Here is an 18,258-nt window from a genome sequence, read left to right on the forward strand (position 1 = left end):
GCAAATTCCATGGTATGCTTTCAGCTGGTAGATACATGACCTTTTCCCCTCCCTTTGTTTACCACTTGTTATTTCCCTAGCTCTGCCATGAAGAGATCCTTTTTCCAGTGTCGCTTTGCTACTGGGTATGTCCAGCCTTTTAAAAACCCAGTTTTATGTTGCTGAGGTTCACTCAATTTAAAATATGTGACTGTGGCTGTCCTCTGACCATATATGCAAGTGTAGATCTTCAGATTGATAAAAAGCTCATTTTGGTATTATCCTGAGAGACCTGCTATCTCTGATTGTGTTTTCCTTGTCTTGATTTTTTTAAGGAAACTCAGGAGAACATACTTAAAAAGGCAATTCATCTATTTCTAACTACTGCAAGTGAATTGTATGACTAACTTGTAAAATGCTTACACAAGATTTTTACACTCACATTAACAGCACTAGTCTTTGCAAGTAGGAAAATAGGAATTGATTAGGAAAATTGAGTTTGCATTCCTAAAAGCAGCTTTTATCCCTGATTTCTATCAGACAGGCTTCATACCAAACTGTCCATAGAGGAGGGAAGGAATTGGCAGGAGTGTCCAAATTTGTCCTTTAATGAGATGATAGGTAGTCTTGACTGTCAGAGCAACAAAAACTTTTAAAGAAACAGCAAAATTGTGGTTTCCTTTGGATAAGGGTAGGTGATTTCAGAGCTGATGAGCTGTCTAGACTGTGTTTTGGCAGTCAAAAGATAATATACTTAACAATGCTTTATGTCAAGATTTTTCTTTTTGATTGGCCTACCAGCGATCTTTAAGTCTAATCTGTAAAAACTCTGGAATTGGCACGCTTTCATTGTAGTTGATTTTTGTTTTTCTTAGTGGGGCACACGTGTGTGGATATAGTTTGGGACATGTATGCAAACATACATATTCCTCTCTCCATAATTGGCTTTTCTGGGGCAAGGGACTGGTAGTCAGAACATTAAAAAGTAGTCTGTGCATATTGTAAATGGTACTTTCTGTTACCACACTATGAACAGTGCTGTAGTGGGACAGACTGCCCTGGATTACAGTATGAAATAATCTGAAGTAAGTGAGGATTATACAGAAGAGTAAAACAGTGCAGGCTTTGGTTTTATATGTTGAAATTGCCTTCTGTCATGGATTCTTCTGTATTTAGATTAAAAACTCACATCAACATTGTGGAGGAACTTCATTTTTTAGCAACTGAGAACGCTAATAAGTTTTCTTACATGCATTTATACTGAACAAATTAGACTTTACCTTCCTGTTTTCTTGTGTTTATGGTAGTTTAGGCTCATATATTCTTAAGGCACATGCATTCAGGGAAATAAATGTGTTTGTGAGAGCCTCTGTTTGAGAGAGTGGACCCGAAATCAGTAGTTTACCTATGAAGTGTAAACCGAATATATATGGAGTGTAAAACATTTAATCAAAAGCAGCACGCTTAGCTTCTTTTCCTTTAGTAGATCATGAGAGTAAGCCCATGATTTTCACATATATACATCATGATTCCTCTGTTTTACAATGTATGTTAATGCCAAAAGGATAGTTCACCAAGAGGCAGCCGCCTCATGAACCTAGATATCATTTGCAATGAGGTGCAAATAAATGCTTCTCATAGATGTACATGCTGTCAAAATGCTTTTGTGAAAATAGAAGTTAGTTTAGTGCTATAGGCAATGGAAATACTTTAAATGGCGGTTCTGGAGCTATATATTCTGCATTAGGAAATTTAGGAGAAATATTAATCTTTTATGTGCTGTTATGACTATTAGAATGACAGATGTTTTGATTGTCACTGGAGCAGAGAGATCTGTCAAGACATCTGATCTCTGGTACCTCAGTGATCTCTGGTAATCATGTTTTTGAAGGCAGTTGTCATTCTTCATTAGATAGTTGGGAAAAAAAAATAGTGATATGAAATTTATGTTTTAGAATACTTGATAAATGTGCAGCCATTTGAGGCTGTCTTTAATTTTCAGTTTCATTCTTCACATTGCAGATAGCTGTGTCAGAGAGAATTCAGTGATGCTCAACTTCGTTTAAACCTAGTGTCAGTATTACAAAATTTCATCTAGATCTCAAGATAAAAGGCTTGGTGTTTGCTTGAATACTGAAGATCTCTTGGCATTCCTTGTTAAAAATAAATACATCTGGAAAAAATAATTGAAAATTAATTCAATATTAATTAAAAAATACATGTTAATGGAATTCATAATAGACAGGTAGAGAAACAGGTGATGGTATCTGGTCTTCAGTGTCTGAAGTGCTGGAAATTTTTGTATATTTTTTCAATGTTCTCCAAAGATTTGTTTTGCATAGAGAATTATAACTACCTTGCAAGAGACCTATTTCGTACTTCATGAATAGATTTTCAGCTGTAGGTTTGTTTTTAATTGATGTGTTGGGAGAATTCAGAAATTACGCTGATACTGTCTGTGTATGGCTTAGGAGGTTGTTACATAAAGATAAAATGAGGCTTATTTTAATCCAATATTTTTTATCTTTTTCAGTTTAAGATTCATGAGGAAACATAATTTTGATAGTTTTAAGAAACATACAACAAATTTTATCTTTAACAAATAAAGACAAATTATCTCTGTTCATTGTTTTCCTCAATTGCTGATATTGCATAGCCTGTGAGGATCAGAAGCTGTGAAGTGAAAATAAATTCCGATGAAATTGGAACAAACCTACATCTTCCCAGAATATAAACTAATTTCATTCTCTTCCAGGTTTTGGGATGGTGTATGTTACTGTAGGTGTTTCTAAAAATGGGTTTGTCCCTTTGTATGTCTGTGAATGGAAAGAGAAGAAAAATGATTAAGTAGACTACAATGAACTGGTCTTAGTATTTCTGATATTGATTGCAATCCTAACACATTAGATTTTATACCAAATCATATCCTTTATTAAAAAGACTTATGATTTCATTAATCTGTTTGTCAAACTGGCCTTGTTCTTGCTTAAAACTTGAAAAAAGCTTAGATACTGGCCTTTTGGTCCAGGCTTTACAGTCTTTGAATTCTTTTAAAAGCTCTTCAGTGGCTTAGACCAGATCAAAGATACATACTCCATCAGTATTTAAAATTTTAATTTTTTCTTGCAGTTATGATCAATTAAACTGTTTAGTCAGTTGTTCAATGTTGATAACGATCTCCTGAAAAAACTTTGTTGTTTTGAGGTTTTTAGACCAAAGCTGAATGATAGCTGAATGAAGGTATCTTTCAGATGCAGAGCCAGTCAAATGCAGGTATGCAGAATGTTACCATTAAAAGCATCCTAGTTTCTGTCACAAAAGGAAGCTCAGAACCAAGTATTTGAACTGTATTTGTTAGCATACATTAGTTGGCAGTATCCTTCAGTTAGAGTACTGGGAGATTAAAGTAATAATTCATTTAGAAGTAAGGTTTTAAATGCATAAGTATAGGATCAATTTTTTTACACTGTTTTGGTGAGTTAGCAGTTTGAAGTAGAGAAAATAAGACATTCTTTGTGACTAGTGTTTTTCAGTGTTTTTCTTTTTTTTTCTATCCTCAAAGCCTCTCCTTAGAACTTGCACAAAGCTTTAGATTTGTATCTGCCAGAACAATTGATTTTTATGAATTGAAAAAATTAAATGCAGCAAGTCCTGAAGTGAAATATTATTAGCATTGGAATTATTTTCTTTTTGATCTTTAATTCAGCATGAGACATCTTCAACACTTAATTTTGTAAAGTGGAATACTATATTCCAATAGTAGTAGCAGTCCTTTACATTGTCCCACCATTTGTAGAGATTTCCTTGAATAGGGTTATTTTCACTGTCCAGAGTTTCTTTTTTTTATAGTATTTCTCCTTTATATATCATTTGAGTCCAGATTTATTTTCAGTCAGTTCACAAATCAGTGTTTTGCATCGCTATTCCTCCCCTTTCAATTTCTCTCCTTCAGTAAGATTTGCTAGTCAGCTAGTATTTATACAAAAGATGAAGTCTGTGCTCTGATTAGACTCTTCCAGGTTGGTTGCCCTATACGGTCTTCAGACTTAAAAGGTGTTTTCAGGTTGTTTATATTTTAAATACGAATCTTTTGTTAAAAAATTGCAAATGTACAAATCACAACAATGGAAGTTGTATATGTTTTTAAGGAGGACATAAAATAATGTGAATTATATATGAAGAGACAGCAAGAAAGATATTTTAAAAGCTATATTCAGGATACAAGTAATGTGTACTTATACTAAAAAGGTTTTATGGAAAAAAAATTGAATTTCCTAGTGCTTAGATTGTTTTGAGTGACAGAAGGCAAAATCCTTTTGCGGTCTCTGTAACTATTTTACACATCTCATTTCATAAATGAGCAAGTAGCAAAACCATAAACTCTGTGTGTCCCTAATATGTCAAGGTTTTATCTTGGAAACAGCTACGAATAAACTTTGGTTATTTAAATGAATACAAATGCCCTAAGTCCCAGAATGTCCTGGTCTGGTTCAGAGATGTACTAATAGCAAGCTGGAGACAAACATTGAGTGAAAGCTTATAGATCTTTCTCTTCAGCCTCAAGCAGTTAGTTATCACCTTGTAAAGAATAAACCAAAATGTAAATATTTAGTGGTGTTACAGATCACAAAAAGCTTCCCTGCCTCAGGTACTCAAGGAAGCAAGAAGCCGAGTATGGATTTCCAGCCTTCCTTGTATAAATAATATTAATCATACCTTACCAAATTACCCATTATAATGTGCTTTTGTCTCACCTCATCTGGTGGCTGAGAGGTGTCAGGTGCAAGAAGCCCCCCCGCCTTGAACAGCCCCCAGGGGAGTCATGTCCTCTTCCCAGGCAGTGGCTAAAGGCTCAGCTTTGGCTAGTAAGGAAGATTAATTTTAATTTAAGAGTATGATGCAGTACAGCTTGAATGAGCAGGATGAAACTCTGATTCTTTCTGTTTGCCTGTGTCATTAAAGAGGGAAGATGGATGCAATTGCATATATACAGGACTGCTTTCTGAGTAAGTGGGGGTGAAATACGTTCCATTGCTACCACATGTAACTCCAAGTAATGAAATAATTAATGGTTTAAGGCTAGAGGGTAATATACACCAATTTAGTCATGTTGAAGCAAATTTAAGATTATTTGGAGATGCCAAATAATATGTTTGCTAGGACTTGGAAACAGCAAAGAAATAAGCCTGATAGCAACTTTAATGCAGATTTCTAACTGATGATTTTCTACCCTGTTGAAAGTAGTCAGGACTCTCTTTCGATTTGTGTCACAGTTTGACAAAGGGGAAAATACTAGGGAGATTGGATAAATTCCTTCAAAATCCCACTGCTCTTACCTTGCCTGAATTGTGGCCTTTATGACTTTTTTCCTTTTGATTTTATACTAAGCAGAAGGGTATGTAAATATCTTCCTGGAAGCATTAATTAGATTTAGGAAAGAGAAGATAAGGAAAAGTAATATGTCAAATATATTGTTTAGATTTTATGTTGTTTCTTATATGTTTACACAAAGTATTTTGTTTGTGTTCTACTCTCCTAAAAAATGCCTGGAAAATTATCCTTATGGACTAACTGCAGTGATGCAGAGCAGATTTATGACAGCAAAACAAGAAGTTGTGGTAGTTTTTGAAGGCTTAAAGACTTGGATGTTTATGTACAGTGTGATACGCAGGAGGATTTTTGTGCTGGTATCTTCCTCCGACTCTGCTTTCATATTGCTGTTCAGTACCAGTGAAGTAATGTAAGACCACATTTCCAACGTGTTCATTGCTGGTGACTGCCCCATTTTTTCAGGGATGTCTACAACCAGCAGAGGAATCCAAAATCAGTAAACGTTCTTTTGTCTTAATTACTGAGATACTGCTCGTTCTCTTCATTTGTAATCTGTCAAATAACCTTTCCTAATATCACTTTTGTAACTCCAGGCTGTGAAGTATCTTCAAGCAGCCACTGTTTAAGAACTGTAAAACTACTTTCCTTTTTCCATATGAAGAGGATTTCTTGCCTCCAAAATTATTTATAAATTACTTTATTATAGCTGCTATTTTGTGATATGATTTAAAAAGTAAACCAATATTTTTCATGTTTTTATTTTAAAATATGATTTATTTTTATTAATTTCATTTATAATTAATAATAAATAAACAAAATTTTATTTATTTTAACATAAGTATATTTGATATATTGTATTATATCTATATTATATAGATATATAAATAATATGAAAATACAAAATAAAATAATACAATTAAAATTGATTTAAAATATGATTTTAAAAGTGAAACAATATATTTAAAAAAAAATAATTAGGCAGGGACTTTCTTTTAATTGGGTATGGCCTAATGAAGCTTGGTGCGTTACTGACATACAAGGTTGAACTAAAATTTAAGTAATAAAATGATGACACATTATTTGAAAAAAAGTCATAATTTTTTTTGATTGCTAGTATTTGCTGGCTTTTGTATTTCTCCTTGATGTCCTTGCAACAGGATGATACTGAGTAGAAGGATAAGAAACAGAATAGCTTTAGTCAGGTGATAGAGCCATTTTCTCTTTTTTTGCGCTTAGGAAGGATGAATGCACAGTTCACTCATTGCTTGCCCAAGGACTGTGAGTAAGGAATAAATTTCAAATTCTCACTGGCAGTCTGTTCAAACTCATTGTTTTGTGATGTATTTGTCCCGAGAATCCTTAGAAAAATAGTATGTGTAAGTTTTCACACCTGTAAATACACATACAGTTACACCATTAAGCTTTGTTAAGGTTGTTACATTTTGCTACACAGATGGAGAAAATCACATCTGTATTGTTTAGAACAAGCTATGTAGCCCTTTCACATTTAATCACATAAAGTTCCATTTTTTTCTAGTTTTCAAACTGTGTTGAAAGAAAATGGTTTAAACCCAGATTTAATTAATAGAATATGATACATGGTGACTTTCTATTGTTAGAGAGCCTTGCAGATGAAAAGGCAGCTTTATGAATTACCTGCGTGTTTGTTCTCCCTAAGGAATGCATGCAAAGCATTGTCCTGATCTCTGTAAATGGGAATTAAGTGTTTTGAGGTGGTCGTGCATTTGTAGGTAATTTTACTTAAGAAAGATTTTGGTTGGACCACAGAAGGACCAGAGTACAGTTTCGTTCAGTTTTTCTTTAAAAATCATGCAGGGAAAGCAGTAGCCTATAATACTTTGTTTGGGTTAACTCACAAATTTATTGTGTTTATATATACCATCTTAGCTTAACAGAAGATGAAAAATTGATTGTACAGTCTTATTTGAAGGCTGCAATATTATCTGTTCTGAAAGCAGAACTTTTGGAGCCTGAAGAGCTGTTTTTGAATGATGCTTCTGGCATTTAACCCTTAAAATCATTCAGCATATTTTAAACATACCTGTCTTGAAATGAAAAATGATCTTCTGTTTTCAAGTCACTTACAGTTTTTAAAAATTGTGCTAAACTTCATGTAGAGATTTCCAAAATTACACAACATATCAATATAAATTTCTGCCTAATAAAATTGCTCTGAGACAACTTAATAATTACTTACGTCACCAGAGTTCAGATGTTTTGGGGTTTTTTTTGACATTTGTTTTTTTAAATGTGTTGCTTAAAATATGCCAATCTATGAAGAAAACATTTAGCTTGTTGAGCTTTAGTTGATGTTATGCTTAGGTTCAGTACATTTCATCCTTTTTTAGTGCCACAGGACCGAGTTTTTCACCTGCTGGGGCATGTTACCATGACAACAGTTGATCTTGTTTGCTATTCTCTCCTCTTTGTGCCTGACAAAAAGGAAAGCTTTTTTGAGAATTTTTTGTGAAAGCTGATCTAATTGCATTTTAATTATCAGTGAAAGAACCAAGAAATGGTTTGATCTGTTTCAGTAAGAATAAGAAATTTCTATTATAAGAAATAGCACAATGAACTTGGCAATTTAATCAAAGTTGACAAGATCCCTCCATGAGCTATTCTGATAAAAAAAGCATCTGCAGCTGATGTGTTACCAGAATACTAACATAGTGGTCTTTATAAGATTGTAACAGGTGTTCTACTGAGAGATCTCCAAGTTCACATTGTTGTATGTTCTGTTGATCAGCAAATGGAAACCTTTATGTCTTAGCAGATAATTAATAGATGCTTTCTGTTGCAGCCTTATCCCTAATGAGCTCCAGTGGTGATCAGAATGGCTGTTAATATTTTTTGGCTGATGTATTTTGTTTGCTCTGCCACTAGTGGAATTGAAGTAAGTGGAAAGTGTGGATAGCAAGTTTCTTATGAGTTAATACGAAGTGTGAGTGGAAATTCACACATGTGCAGAAACCACTAAGATGACGCAATGCATTTTAATTATTTGAAAATATTTGGTAGCATTTGGTTTGATCTACAAGAATAAGTTAGCTTTTTGGCACACCCACTGGCCTGAAGGCAAAAGAATATTTACTACCAATTGGAGATGTGAGACAAAAAATATGTAGCATGATGATAAAATAAAAAGGAAGCATTTGTTGAAGAGGCAGTAGGGAATGTCCCCTTCAGACCATGCCGGCTTGATAGGAACATTCAAATGGGGTTAATGTTTAAGCCACAATGTGTTTTCTCTGTGCCTTTATACAGGACCAGAGAACTTGTTCACTCCTTTCTCCCTTAGCAGTGGATAATTTTTCTTTCCCTTGGTTGTAAGTTGTCCTTGAAGGAACTAGAACTGTGCCATGGTAAATGAGAATTAGACCCTCTGTCTTTCAGGTACACAGATTAATATATTGTGTTGAGAAGTGAGTATAAAAATAATTGAAAGAAAAAGCCTTGAATAAATACTGATTTAGCTTCAGCCCACAAATCAAATTGATTAGCTTTCTAATATTGTGTGAGAGAAAAAACTGCCATAACATTAAGATTAATTCACTACTAGAGGCTGCAGAAATGTTTTTTTTTTTTTAACTGTATCTTCAGCCATGTTTATGTTACCAGCAGTTGGATGTTATTTGAAAGGTGGAACACAAATGTGCTTGATTTTTAAAGGAAATAGTAGTAGTTTGAGTAATGAGGTTAGGTGATATCTTCAGGAGGGAAGCCTGAACAAAAGCTAAAATATGTTGTGTACGTGCTCTGTGTGGCTAAATTAGGAATAGCTGCGTTGTCATTGGTAGAATTACTTTGGTATGAAGCTTATATTGGAACTTATGCCTATCAACATAATTTTTTTTATATGGTCACTGGTGAAAGCAGTATCAATAATTGTATAATTTCAGTTATTGGAACAGCCTTAGACTGAAAGTATTACAGTGTTAACAAACATAAATAACTCACTATTAATGAGAATTGTCATCTCCCTTACCCCTTATTTTTCTATGAAGTTGATAGGCCTAAAATTACCTTGAACTGATACTTCAGTTATCAGCTATATATTTTGTACGATTTTTCCACAGCAAGATTATGTATTACTTTGTTATTAAGTAATTAAACAGCTATCCAATAATAACATTTCATTGTAATTGCTGTGATAGTATGAAAAGATGATAATGAAATTGTGAGTTATTCAATTGCTGTCTTGTTGGGGTAGTGTTTGATACTTTCTGCAGAAGTTAAGAAAAAAGTAATGCTACTTACTGCCACTTAGAGGCCTCATTCCATCTGAGTTGTGAACTGGAAGTGTGCAAAGATGTTTGGTCTTTTGCTTTGAGTATAGAGTCTAGTTGATGCATTCTGCATGTCTAATGGAGGAAGCTAAGCGTCATAAAATACAAACATAACAGCAAATATTGAATAGTGTTATAGATAATATCTGCTTTTTTACTGTGTTCATGATTATTTCCTTCAGCCACGGTGGGTATAAAGCCCAAAAGAAATATCTTGAAGAGAACTTGCATATTTGGTGTTCGTTATAAACAGCTGCAGCTAGAATGTCTGCGCTTATTTATTCACAGATATGGAGACTATAATAAACCATTGCATTTTAGGTATATCTGGAGTTATCACTTTACCCTTTTCATTACACTTTATCATTTTCATTATTAAAACAGATGAGAGGGTCTTGTCATGTTTATAGTGTGTGCCATAGATGAGGAAAATAAGATGGGAGCGTGTGATGAACAATTTTCAGTGATGGCCATAGTCTGAGCAGCAGCAAATCAAATATGGTTACATGTGATTCTAAAATAGGGGAATCTTCTAGAAGTTCGGGTGAGTCAGGTGTTGATGTTTCCTTTTCCTCTCTGATAATGCAAAACATGGCAGTGCGTGCCTTATCATGTAAATCAGTGTTGTTATGGGGGTGACTGATTTGAGGTGGTAAAAACGATCGTGTGGACAAGCTATGAGAAACAGTTGCATGAAAAGCTAATACTCCAAAGGACATGACAAAAAGAGAGTTAATGAAATGAGTTGGTAGCACAAAGCTTGTTATCTTAAGAGTCTTATTGAAGTGAAAAATAATAGCGTGCGTTAATTGTTTGTGCTTCCTCCATAACATCTGGTCCTGGTTGCTGTAGTGCCAAGACACTGGTGGTTTCCAAGTCCAATAAACGGCTACAGTTCTTGCATTCCTTATTCAGTAGTGCTTTTTAAGAAGTGCTATTTTTATGTAGTGTTTCTTATGCTAAATTCAGCCTCCTGATTAGAGGGGTAAAGCTGCATTTGTTTTCCTTTGTTAGAATAAAGTATAATTTGCATGGAAAAGTTCCTATTTTTAAATCGAAGAAAATCAAATTGTCAAGTGATTCTATTGAAAATGCAAGCATTTCTGAGTAGGTTTTCCTTTATCTTAAAAGTGGTAGCAGAAAAAAACTTACGCTTGCCTGTTAATATTCTCTGTAGAAAATCCTTAGTTTTTAAATGTTAACATCATAAATTGTCTTGACTCCTTTCCTGTACTACTTACTAACATGTACTTCATCATGGCAATTGAGAGGAAGAAACAAGTGGAAATAGCAGAACACCTCCAAAGAGAAGTGTTTATCTTTTATTGCATGTAATAGTTTTCCACTGACTTACAATATATAATTCATTAGAAGTGCAACTTTATAACTGTCAAAGTTGCTAACTGTGGAAGCCAGTGCAGGATAGAACTGTACTCTTCATGGCACAGGGAGGGGACATTCAGCATCTTTCAGTGCATTCTTTGATCCCACTTTTGTCTTACTGGTATGCATCCAAAGCAGTTAGTTATAATGGAAGTGGTGTCAGAACATTAACTAACATTAGCAGAACAACAGCATCTCTTGCGAAAGCTGTTTTTCTCTGCTTGCTTCTGGTTCCACTTTGCTCAGTGCTATATTACAAACTGGTTCTAATTCTGCAGGACAGCATCTATCTTTCTTGCATCATCCACATGCTAATTGCAAAGAGAAAATCAGAACGGTTTTAAATGGCAGTTTGTTGTACAGGCAGTGCCTCTCAACCTAGCTCTTTACTTGTCCATGTTGAGGTTCTTAAATAGTTCCACTGTGTACTACTCAGGGTAAGTCAGCTTTGCCTTTAAAATCTAGCTCTTACAAGAAGAAAAAAATTAATTGGTAGTGATGAACCTGACCCTAGAAATTAGTCATTTGCAGGACAAAAAATACATGAGAAAAGATCAGAAGATTCTTCATTTTTCCTTTTTAAGTATCTGTAGACTAGAGGTTTTCACTTTTCTCTTGGATTGATTCTATTATTGTATCGTCAAAATAGAGAACTATCACAGGGGATTATGATCAATGTTCCAATACAGTCATTCCAGGTTACTGGCAGAAATAAGTCTCAAAGAAAAAGAGCTACAAATAAATGAATAGTGTATAACATTTTTTTAAACAAAAATAATTGACAGATGAGCAAGCTAGCACACAGTGAAACAGATGCCTTTCTCCAGGCAATGTAGAACCTTGTTACCCCGACAGTGGTGTCAGATTGTATTATATCTACAGAAGTCATCCTCCTACTGTGAATTTTTATATTCAGTCCTCATATCCATAGGAGAATTTTTATTTTTGCTCTCTTAGAAACACACATTTTTGCCTTCATTTCTGCACTTAAAAAGATGCAATTTATATATAAAGTAACAAAATGTATTGTTATTTTTTCATGGATATTTCTTTATTAATCATCTCATGTTTTGTGAAGTATGTACTGCTGTGTGAGCCTTTATATCTGTGTAGTGCTCTGGGCATCCTTTAAAAAATAGCACACTGCAGGACTTTGTGTTTGTATGCATTTGAGAGTGCTGTCAATTTTCTGATTTGGTTTACTTTGCAGATTCTGAAAACATCATCCTTAGCGGTGTTTTCTTAAATCAAATTGCCTGTCTGAGCTGAGAATGCCTGAAGCATTCCTTACGTTCTGCAGAAAATACCCTTGTGAGATAGACATGCTTAAGACTTTTCAGATTCTTTTTGCAAATTGTCCTACTTATGGTCCTGACATGAATAGAGCTTAATTGACATACCACCACATATGTCATCTATGTAAGTATGGTTTACACTTCCTGTATTTAACTTGGTAAAAAAACTTAAGCAGGAGCAATCTAAGCTCTATGCAACTTCTGCCTACATAGATCAGGAAAAGTTTGGGTTTGTTTTTTTCTGTAGCTAGTTGATGCTAATCTATGACCATACTTTCTGGGGGAGGGTGAAATAGTTCTGCATACAGCTTCTATTGTTTTTTTCCTTATCATTAATTTTCCACATTCATTTCTCTGTAAAATTTTTGGATGCCTGCTAGGCTAGTGATTAAATTGCTTCAAACCTTTGATTTTTTTAAAATGGATACTGTGAAACACAATTAGGAAGGGGGTGACAGACTGTTCAACTAATAATTGAAACCTGATGGTCAAGACTCTGGAGACTTATGAGAAGCTTTTTTGGAAGTATGAAGTACTACATCCTTCTCACTTGTGCATTAGTCTGGTAACATTTAGTCAGCATTTGCCTTTATACTGTGTCTTGGATTAACTGGCTTGATGAGTTCTTAATCTTCACTCTACTTGTCTTTATTAACAGCTGTGTTGGATTGATTTGTATAGGTTAAATGGTAGTCCTTATTTGACTCCAGTAAAATGTTGCTTCTTAGGCACAATTAAATTCTTCGGATTGTTACATACAGTGAATAAATGAAGAACAGGGGAGAAGGCAGTAGGGGAAAAAAAAGACAAAACTCATTGGATTTGTAAAAAGAAGTCAAAAGCTAATTGTAAAAAGAAAATATGAGGAAAGAGTGCATGGAAATGCTTTATGAAGGTTTGTTTTTTGGGCAGGTACTGGTTTGTTGTCAAGAAGTTTAAAAATTTAAATCATGTCAAGCTCCAAAATGAGTTGCAAAATCCTATAAAATCTCCTCTTAGGTCCAAGTCATAACATAGCGGTGCCTCTTCCCATGTTCCCTTTAGAATTTGGTAGAGTTATTAAATTGAGAATGTAGAAGTCTGTGGCGGAGAATTCCTAGCACTCACAAGCAAGCTGGAGGCAAGAAGCATGTACCCAGCCTATTGCCAGGAAGTCTGTCATTTGTGATGGCTGCCCTATGTATTTGCTGACCTCTTCTTTTTGTTGACTTGGAGGTTCTGTTTGGAATTGGCACTTGTAAGAGCTACAGTGAGAAGTGTTGCCCTGTTGTTAATGCATTCAGTGCTGGCTGCCAAGTAAAGGAGAGAGAATGGAAAAATACTCTTTTTATTTCAGTATAGCAGCTTAAGAAAGGTCAGCCTTCATGTGTGAGAAGCTGGGATTTTTATAAGGCATCTTAAAATGTGTTTGAAGTTTCAGTGCTCTTTCAGGATCCAGTCATAAAATCCTAATGAAGACAACTGACAACATAGTCAAATGATAATCAAATGTGTTGGATTCCCCCCAAAACAAACCCCACGTTTTTGCATGCCACTCTGGCCCCAGTTCAAATGGTCGTATAGGCAGTGGGGGTCTGACAGCACTTCTGAGAAGAGCAGCCATAAACCAGCAACTTTGAGAGGTTGACTGTGGGCCAATAAGAATTTATACCAGAAATTTTAGTTTTCTGGTTTGTACGTGGAAGAGAACAGTAAAAATGTGCTTTTCCTCTACATTACTTCAATTCTTATTTTTGATACATGAATTGTCTATTGCATGGAGTTTAGTTCTATGGCAGCTGTGGTCTTTTTTTGTTGAAGATTTATGTTCAACTGATCTGGAAAATATTGAGGCAGATACTGTTAAGGAATGGATTACTTCACCAAAGTCAATGGATTAGACAGTAAATCACAAACTGCAGTGATGCATAACTATCATTTGCAAAATTCCAGGTGGTATCCAGTGACAAGAGAGGAGGAGACATAGTAAGTACTGTAAGTGTGGTTCTCCAAGTAACAGTTAGCATCTGGAAAGATTCAGCACTGGAGAAACTGGTCATGAGGAATTTTGAGAGAGAACATAACTTTGCTGAAATACTGTTCATGTATACTACACATAAACTAGCATGTGTTGCGCTTTGGGCAGTAGTTATGTGCCGCTTCAGTTAAACCATGTCATGGGTTACTTTCAGGTTCATGACTGATAATTCTATGCAGCAGCTAAATTACTGAATCTGCCAGAATTCTTCTGTCAAAGCCCCTGTTGTAAAGGTTCATTGTTGTTGAGAGATGACTCAGGTAAACAAATTGAAACTAATATTGTGGGAATTTCTGAGTTTACAGTAGTTATGACGTGGATCATTTCCAGAAGACAGCTCAGTAAAGGGACTTGGCTAAAATTTGCAAGATATTGGTTCAATTTCTGGCTTTTACCACATGTTACTTGCTCTAAGACCTTTGAAAAGTCATTTATGCTTTGTTCTGTAATGCTTTTTGTGACAGCAAGCAGTCTAAATATTGTAAGTGAACATGTATTTATGTCACTTCCAAACACACTGATAATACATACAAATACATTCTATCCTTACTGCAAATACTGCAAGTGGAAATTTTGCACCTGAGGTTTGGTTGCTGGGTCTCTCTTTCTGTATGTTTTAGGCTAGAAGTGTAACAGTAATTCCTGCTACTGTTTCCAGGGGATTCTTGATCTTTACAGATTTAGTTGGGATGGCCAATATAGGTGGGCTTTACCCTGGTAAATGTGGAAGAATGCTGAGAGCAGCTATGATGAACAGAGACACAAGCCAAACGTAGTAGGCTTATAACTAAGGACCAATGAAACTGGGATGGTTACTGCCCTACTTCTATTCATCCTTGCAAGTAACATTATAAAATATATTTTATTCAGGTAGGACTAACAGCCATCCCAGTTGCTGTGCCATCTATCATAAAATATTTTCTGTTCTGGAGAATTTAAGTAGGGTGACAAAGATGCTGGCCTAGATTGCTGTCAATTACTCCTCCTTTCCTCCCTGCTGTTTGCTGCTTGAATTCCTTTTAATAACATTATTAAAACCTGATAACTCATTGTCACTTGTTCCCCATTAAAGCCAGGTGAGCAGTATTGATTTGTAACAAATGCAAATTGATCTGTTAAAGTCAGTGTCGAATCTGACTTGACAAAACCTGCAGTTGTAAGGTTTCAGAGCAGGTAATGTGGTTTATTTTTACATTGTGAAGTGCAGAATAGACACACAATGCTTTTCAAGTGACTTTCAGCAATTAATAGCACACTGATTTATTTGCATATCCAAGGAAGTGTTCTGTGCAGTTTGATATTATAAAAATATGTATTGATTCACACCATTGAAAATGCATTGTGAGCTAAGAAATGCTTCTGGTTTTGGCCTTCAGAACTGTCTAGCATCTCACAGAGCCTGACTGCTGCTTTTAATTGCGCCCTGAACAACAGACTGAACAGACATGAAAAATTATAATTGCTGAGCTCTTTATGTGTGAGTTGATAGGTATATCTGCAGTCAGGAGACTGTGAATATGCTGCAGTTTGTCATCTTAGTTTAGTTCAGTGCAGTAGCCCTTGACACTTAGTCAAGAGAACGGCTTCCCACAGATGATGAGATGTTCTGATACTATACCATGATGGTGTTGTAACATGTTATTACTTAAGATGAACTAATCTTCACTATCTTTTGTTTATGTTCAAATTTAACTAGTAAGGTTGGCATTCGAGGTGTGGGCAGAAATGGAGTACCTTCTGCAGAATTAACTGATATGTTAAAATCACAGTTATTCAGAATTACCTTTTCTGTGGGAAATCTTTTATGAAACTGACGTTTTAATCCCACTTTCTAAGCAGAACTATTCACTATCCATTTAGCTGACCAATTTTTAACCCAGTGGTTAATTTCAATCAGACTTGGATGTCACACCTTCTTAGGTATTAGTCAAGTAGCCATCAGGCAAAAATCTGTGAGCTTCACTAGTTCTGATGATCAGGTAATGAAGCTTAGGAAGCAATTTAGATAACCAGTTTAACAACTTCTTTTCATTGAAAATATTAGTTTTCCATTCAAAACATGATCTTGTGTGCAGAGAGTTTTGAAATTGACTGAAGAAAGGTGTACTTAAAATAGCAAGTTTTTTGGTTCCAGTATATGAAAAACATTTAAATATCAGAATCTTTAAATATCTTTTTTAAGGCTTACCTTGGTAGATAAAAAATTGGCAGTTTATATTTTTTTCATATTGAGAATTTAAAGATAAATTGTGATAAGGCATTAATTGAACAGTTTTTCTTAAGATCTCATCAGAATTAGCAGAGAAATCTACTGATTGTGTGGATTTTAATGGTGTAAAGCCATAAATTAATTCAAATCACTCAAAAGTTGGCCCAGTTTTGCCCTCCTTGGTATATACTAGTTTTTGGCAAATATAACCAATGATTTCAGAAGATAATGTATAATGCACACTGTGGGATGGAAAGATTACAGATCACCGAGCATGACTGACTGCAGCTGTCATAAGGAATTCAATTTAAGGTTTAATCCCAGATAACTACATTTGTGAACTTGTGCAAAAAACTGTCAGAAATATTGGAGGATGATGCTGTTTTTTTCCTGAGCTACATGTACTTTGATGTGTGACCTAACAAAGCATTTCCACCTCTCTAGTTTAACCTTTGACTATATATTTGAGTTTTATTTACTCTTAGAATTTTCCTCTTCGTAGTGCTGTCTAATCAAATAAAAATACATTACTGAGGCTGTAGTTAATACCTTAATCTTTTAGGCATGGGTTACTTGCCTTTTGATTTCCATCTGCATTTCTGATTTGCCTCCCACTGTAGTGCATAGATACTCTACCCAGATTCTAACAACATCTGTATTAGGATATGTATATATACCTATATTATCTATAGATGTCCATTAAAAGTGTGATACGTGAATATAAAAATGTGTACATAAGTATACGTTCCGCTTGTTGGCTTTTGTCCTCAAAATGCCTTCTCAAGACTTAAGTTCGATAGCATTACTATTTTTCTGAAAGCCAAGTCTCTTTCTTTTCCCAGCTGTATGTGAGGCAGCCAGGTTTGAGCTCTTTGTTACATCTACATTTTTTAATTGTTATTTTTATAGGCACCAGGCCTGTAAAGTCAGGTCATCTCTTTTTGCTTGCACGTCTTTAATCAGATCATCTACTGGAAACATGTGGGTTTACAATAGAGCCAACTGTAATTGCAAGCTAATCTGCTGATTCTGCACCTTCAGTGCCTTTGGCTGTGTGCCTGATATTACTCTTAATAGTTTGTTAATACCAAATGCAAAAACATAGCTTCCTTAAGCACTTAATAGGATGTACTGTAATGGAGATAAATGGCCTGTAGCAGTCTTTATTTGTGTTTTAGGAAAATGAACTGAAGGATGCTGTCCAAGAAAAGAATCGCCTGAGCCTTCAGTATGCAAGTGTGTCCGCAAAAGCACTGCAATATGACCAGGTAACATCATAAGCACAGATCTCATACATTCATTTATTACAAAAATCAGGCTGCAGAGTGGATGGAAGTGGATTGTGTAGTCATTTTTTCTGATTTGCTGCTTCTACTTGAGAACAGAAAATATTTTCATTAAAAATTACAAAACATTATTTTTATGAACAAATGTTATTTTCAAGTGAAAATGTAAGACAGATAGACTTCAGAGAGGTACATCATTCCTCTGATGCATATTTTCTTAGTATTGTAAATTGGTATTATGCTTTGGTAAAAAGGCTTTTGGTGATTTTGATGAGACTTGATTGAAAATTTCTCTTTTTCTGAAAAATACTGATAGGAATGATTTCTTTCTAGGAGGTCTTTTTCCTATCCTTCCACATTTTTCATTTGCATTTTAAAATTTCGTAATAAGATGTTGAAAAGGTCTTGCCCAAAAGTCTATTTAGCAGTTATTTCCCGTGTAGCATAGCAT

The 18,258-nt window shown here is 34.9% G+C and overlaps 1 protein-coding gene across 3 annotated transcripts in view; it reads left to right on the top strand.

The window, feature by feature from the left end:
* The window catches only part of RIMBP2 (RIMS binding protein 2), a 162,487-nt gene that overhangs the window by 73,918 nt on the left and 70,311 nt on the right, over positions 1-18,258 (top strand). For all 3 annotated transcript variants that reach the window (XR_008822502.1, XM_056342805.1, XM_056342813.1), the window contains exon 5: positions 17,700-17,789. Coding sequence is in view for 2 of the 3 variants with exons in the window: in XM_056342805.1 (XP_056198780.1) it covers positions 17,700-17,789 (90 nt within the window). In the remaining variant the exon portion in view is untranslated. The remainder of the gene's footprint in view (positions 1-17,699; positions 17,790-18,258) is intronic.

This window comes from Falco biarmicus, chromosome 1 (assembly GCF_023638135.1).
Source record: "Falco biarmicus isolate bFalBia1 chromosome 1, bFalBia1.pri, whole genome shotgun sequence".
In the NCBI taxonomy this organism is placed as follows: Eukaryota; Metazoa; Chordata; class Aves; order Falconiformes; family Falconidae; genus Falco; species Falco biarmicus.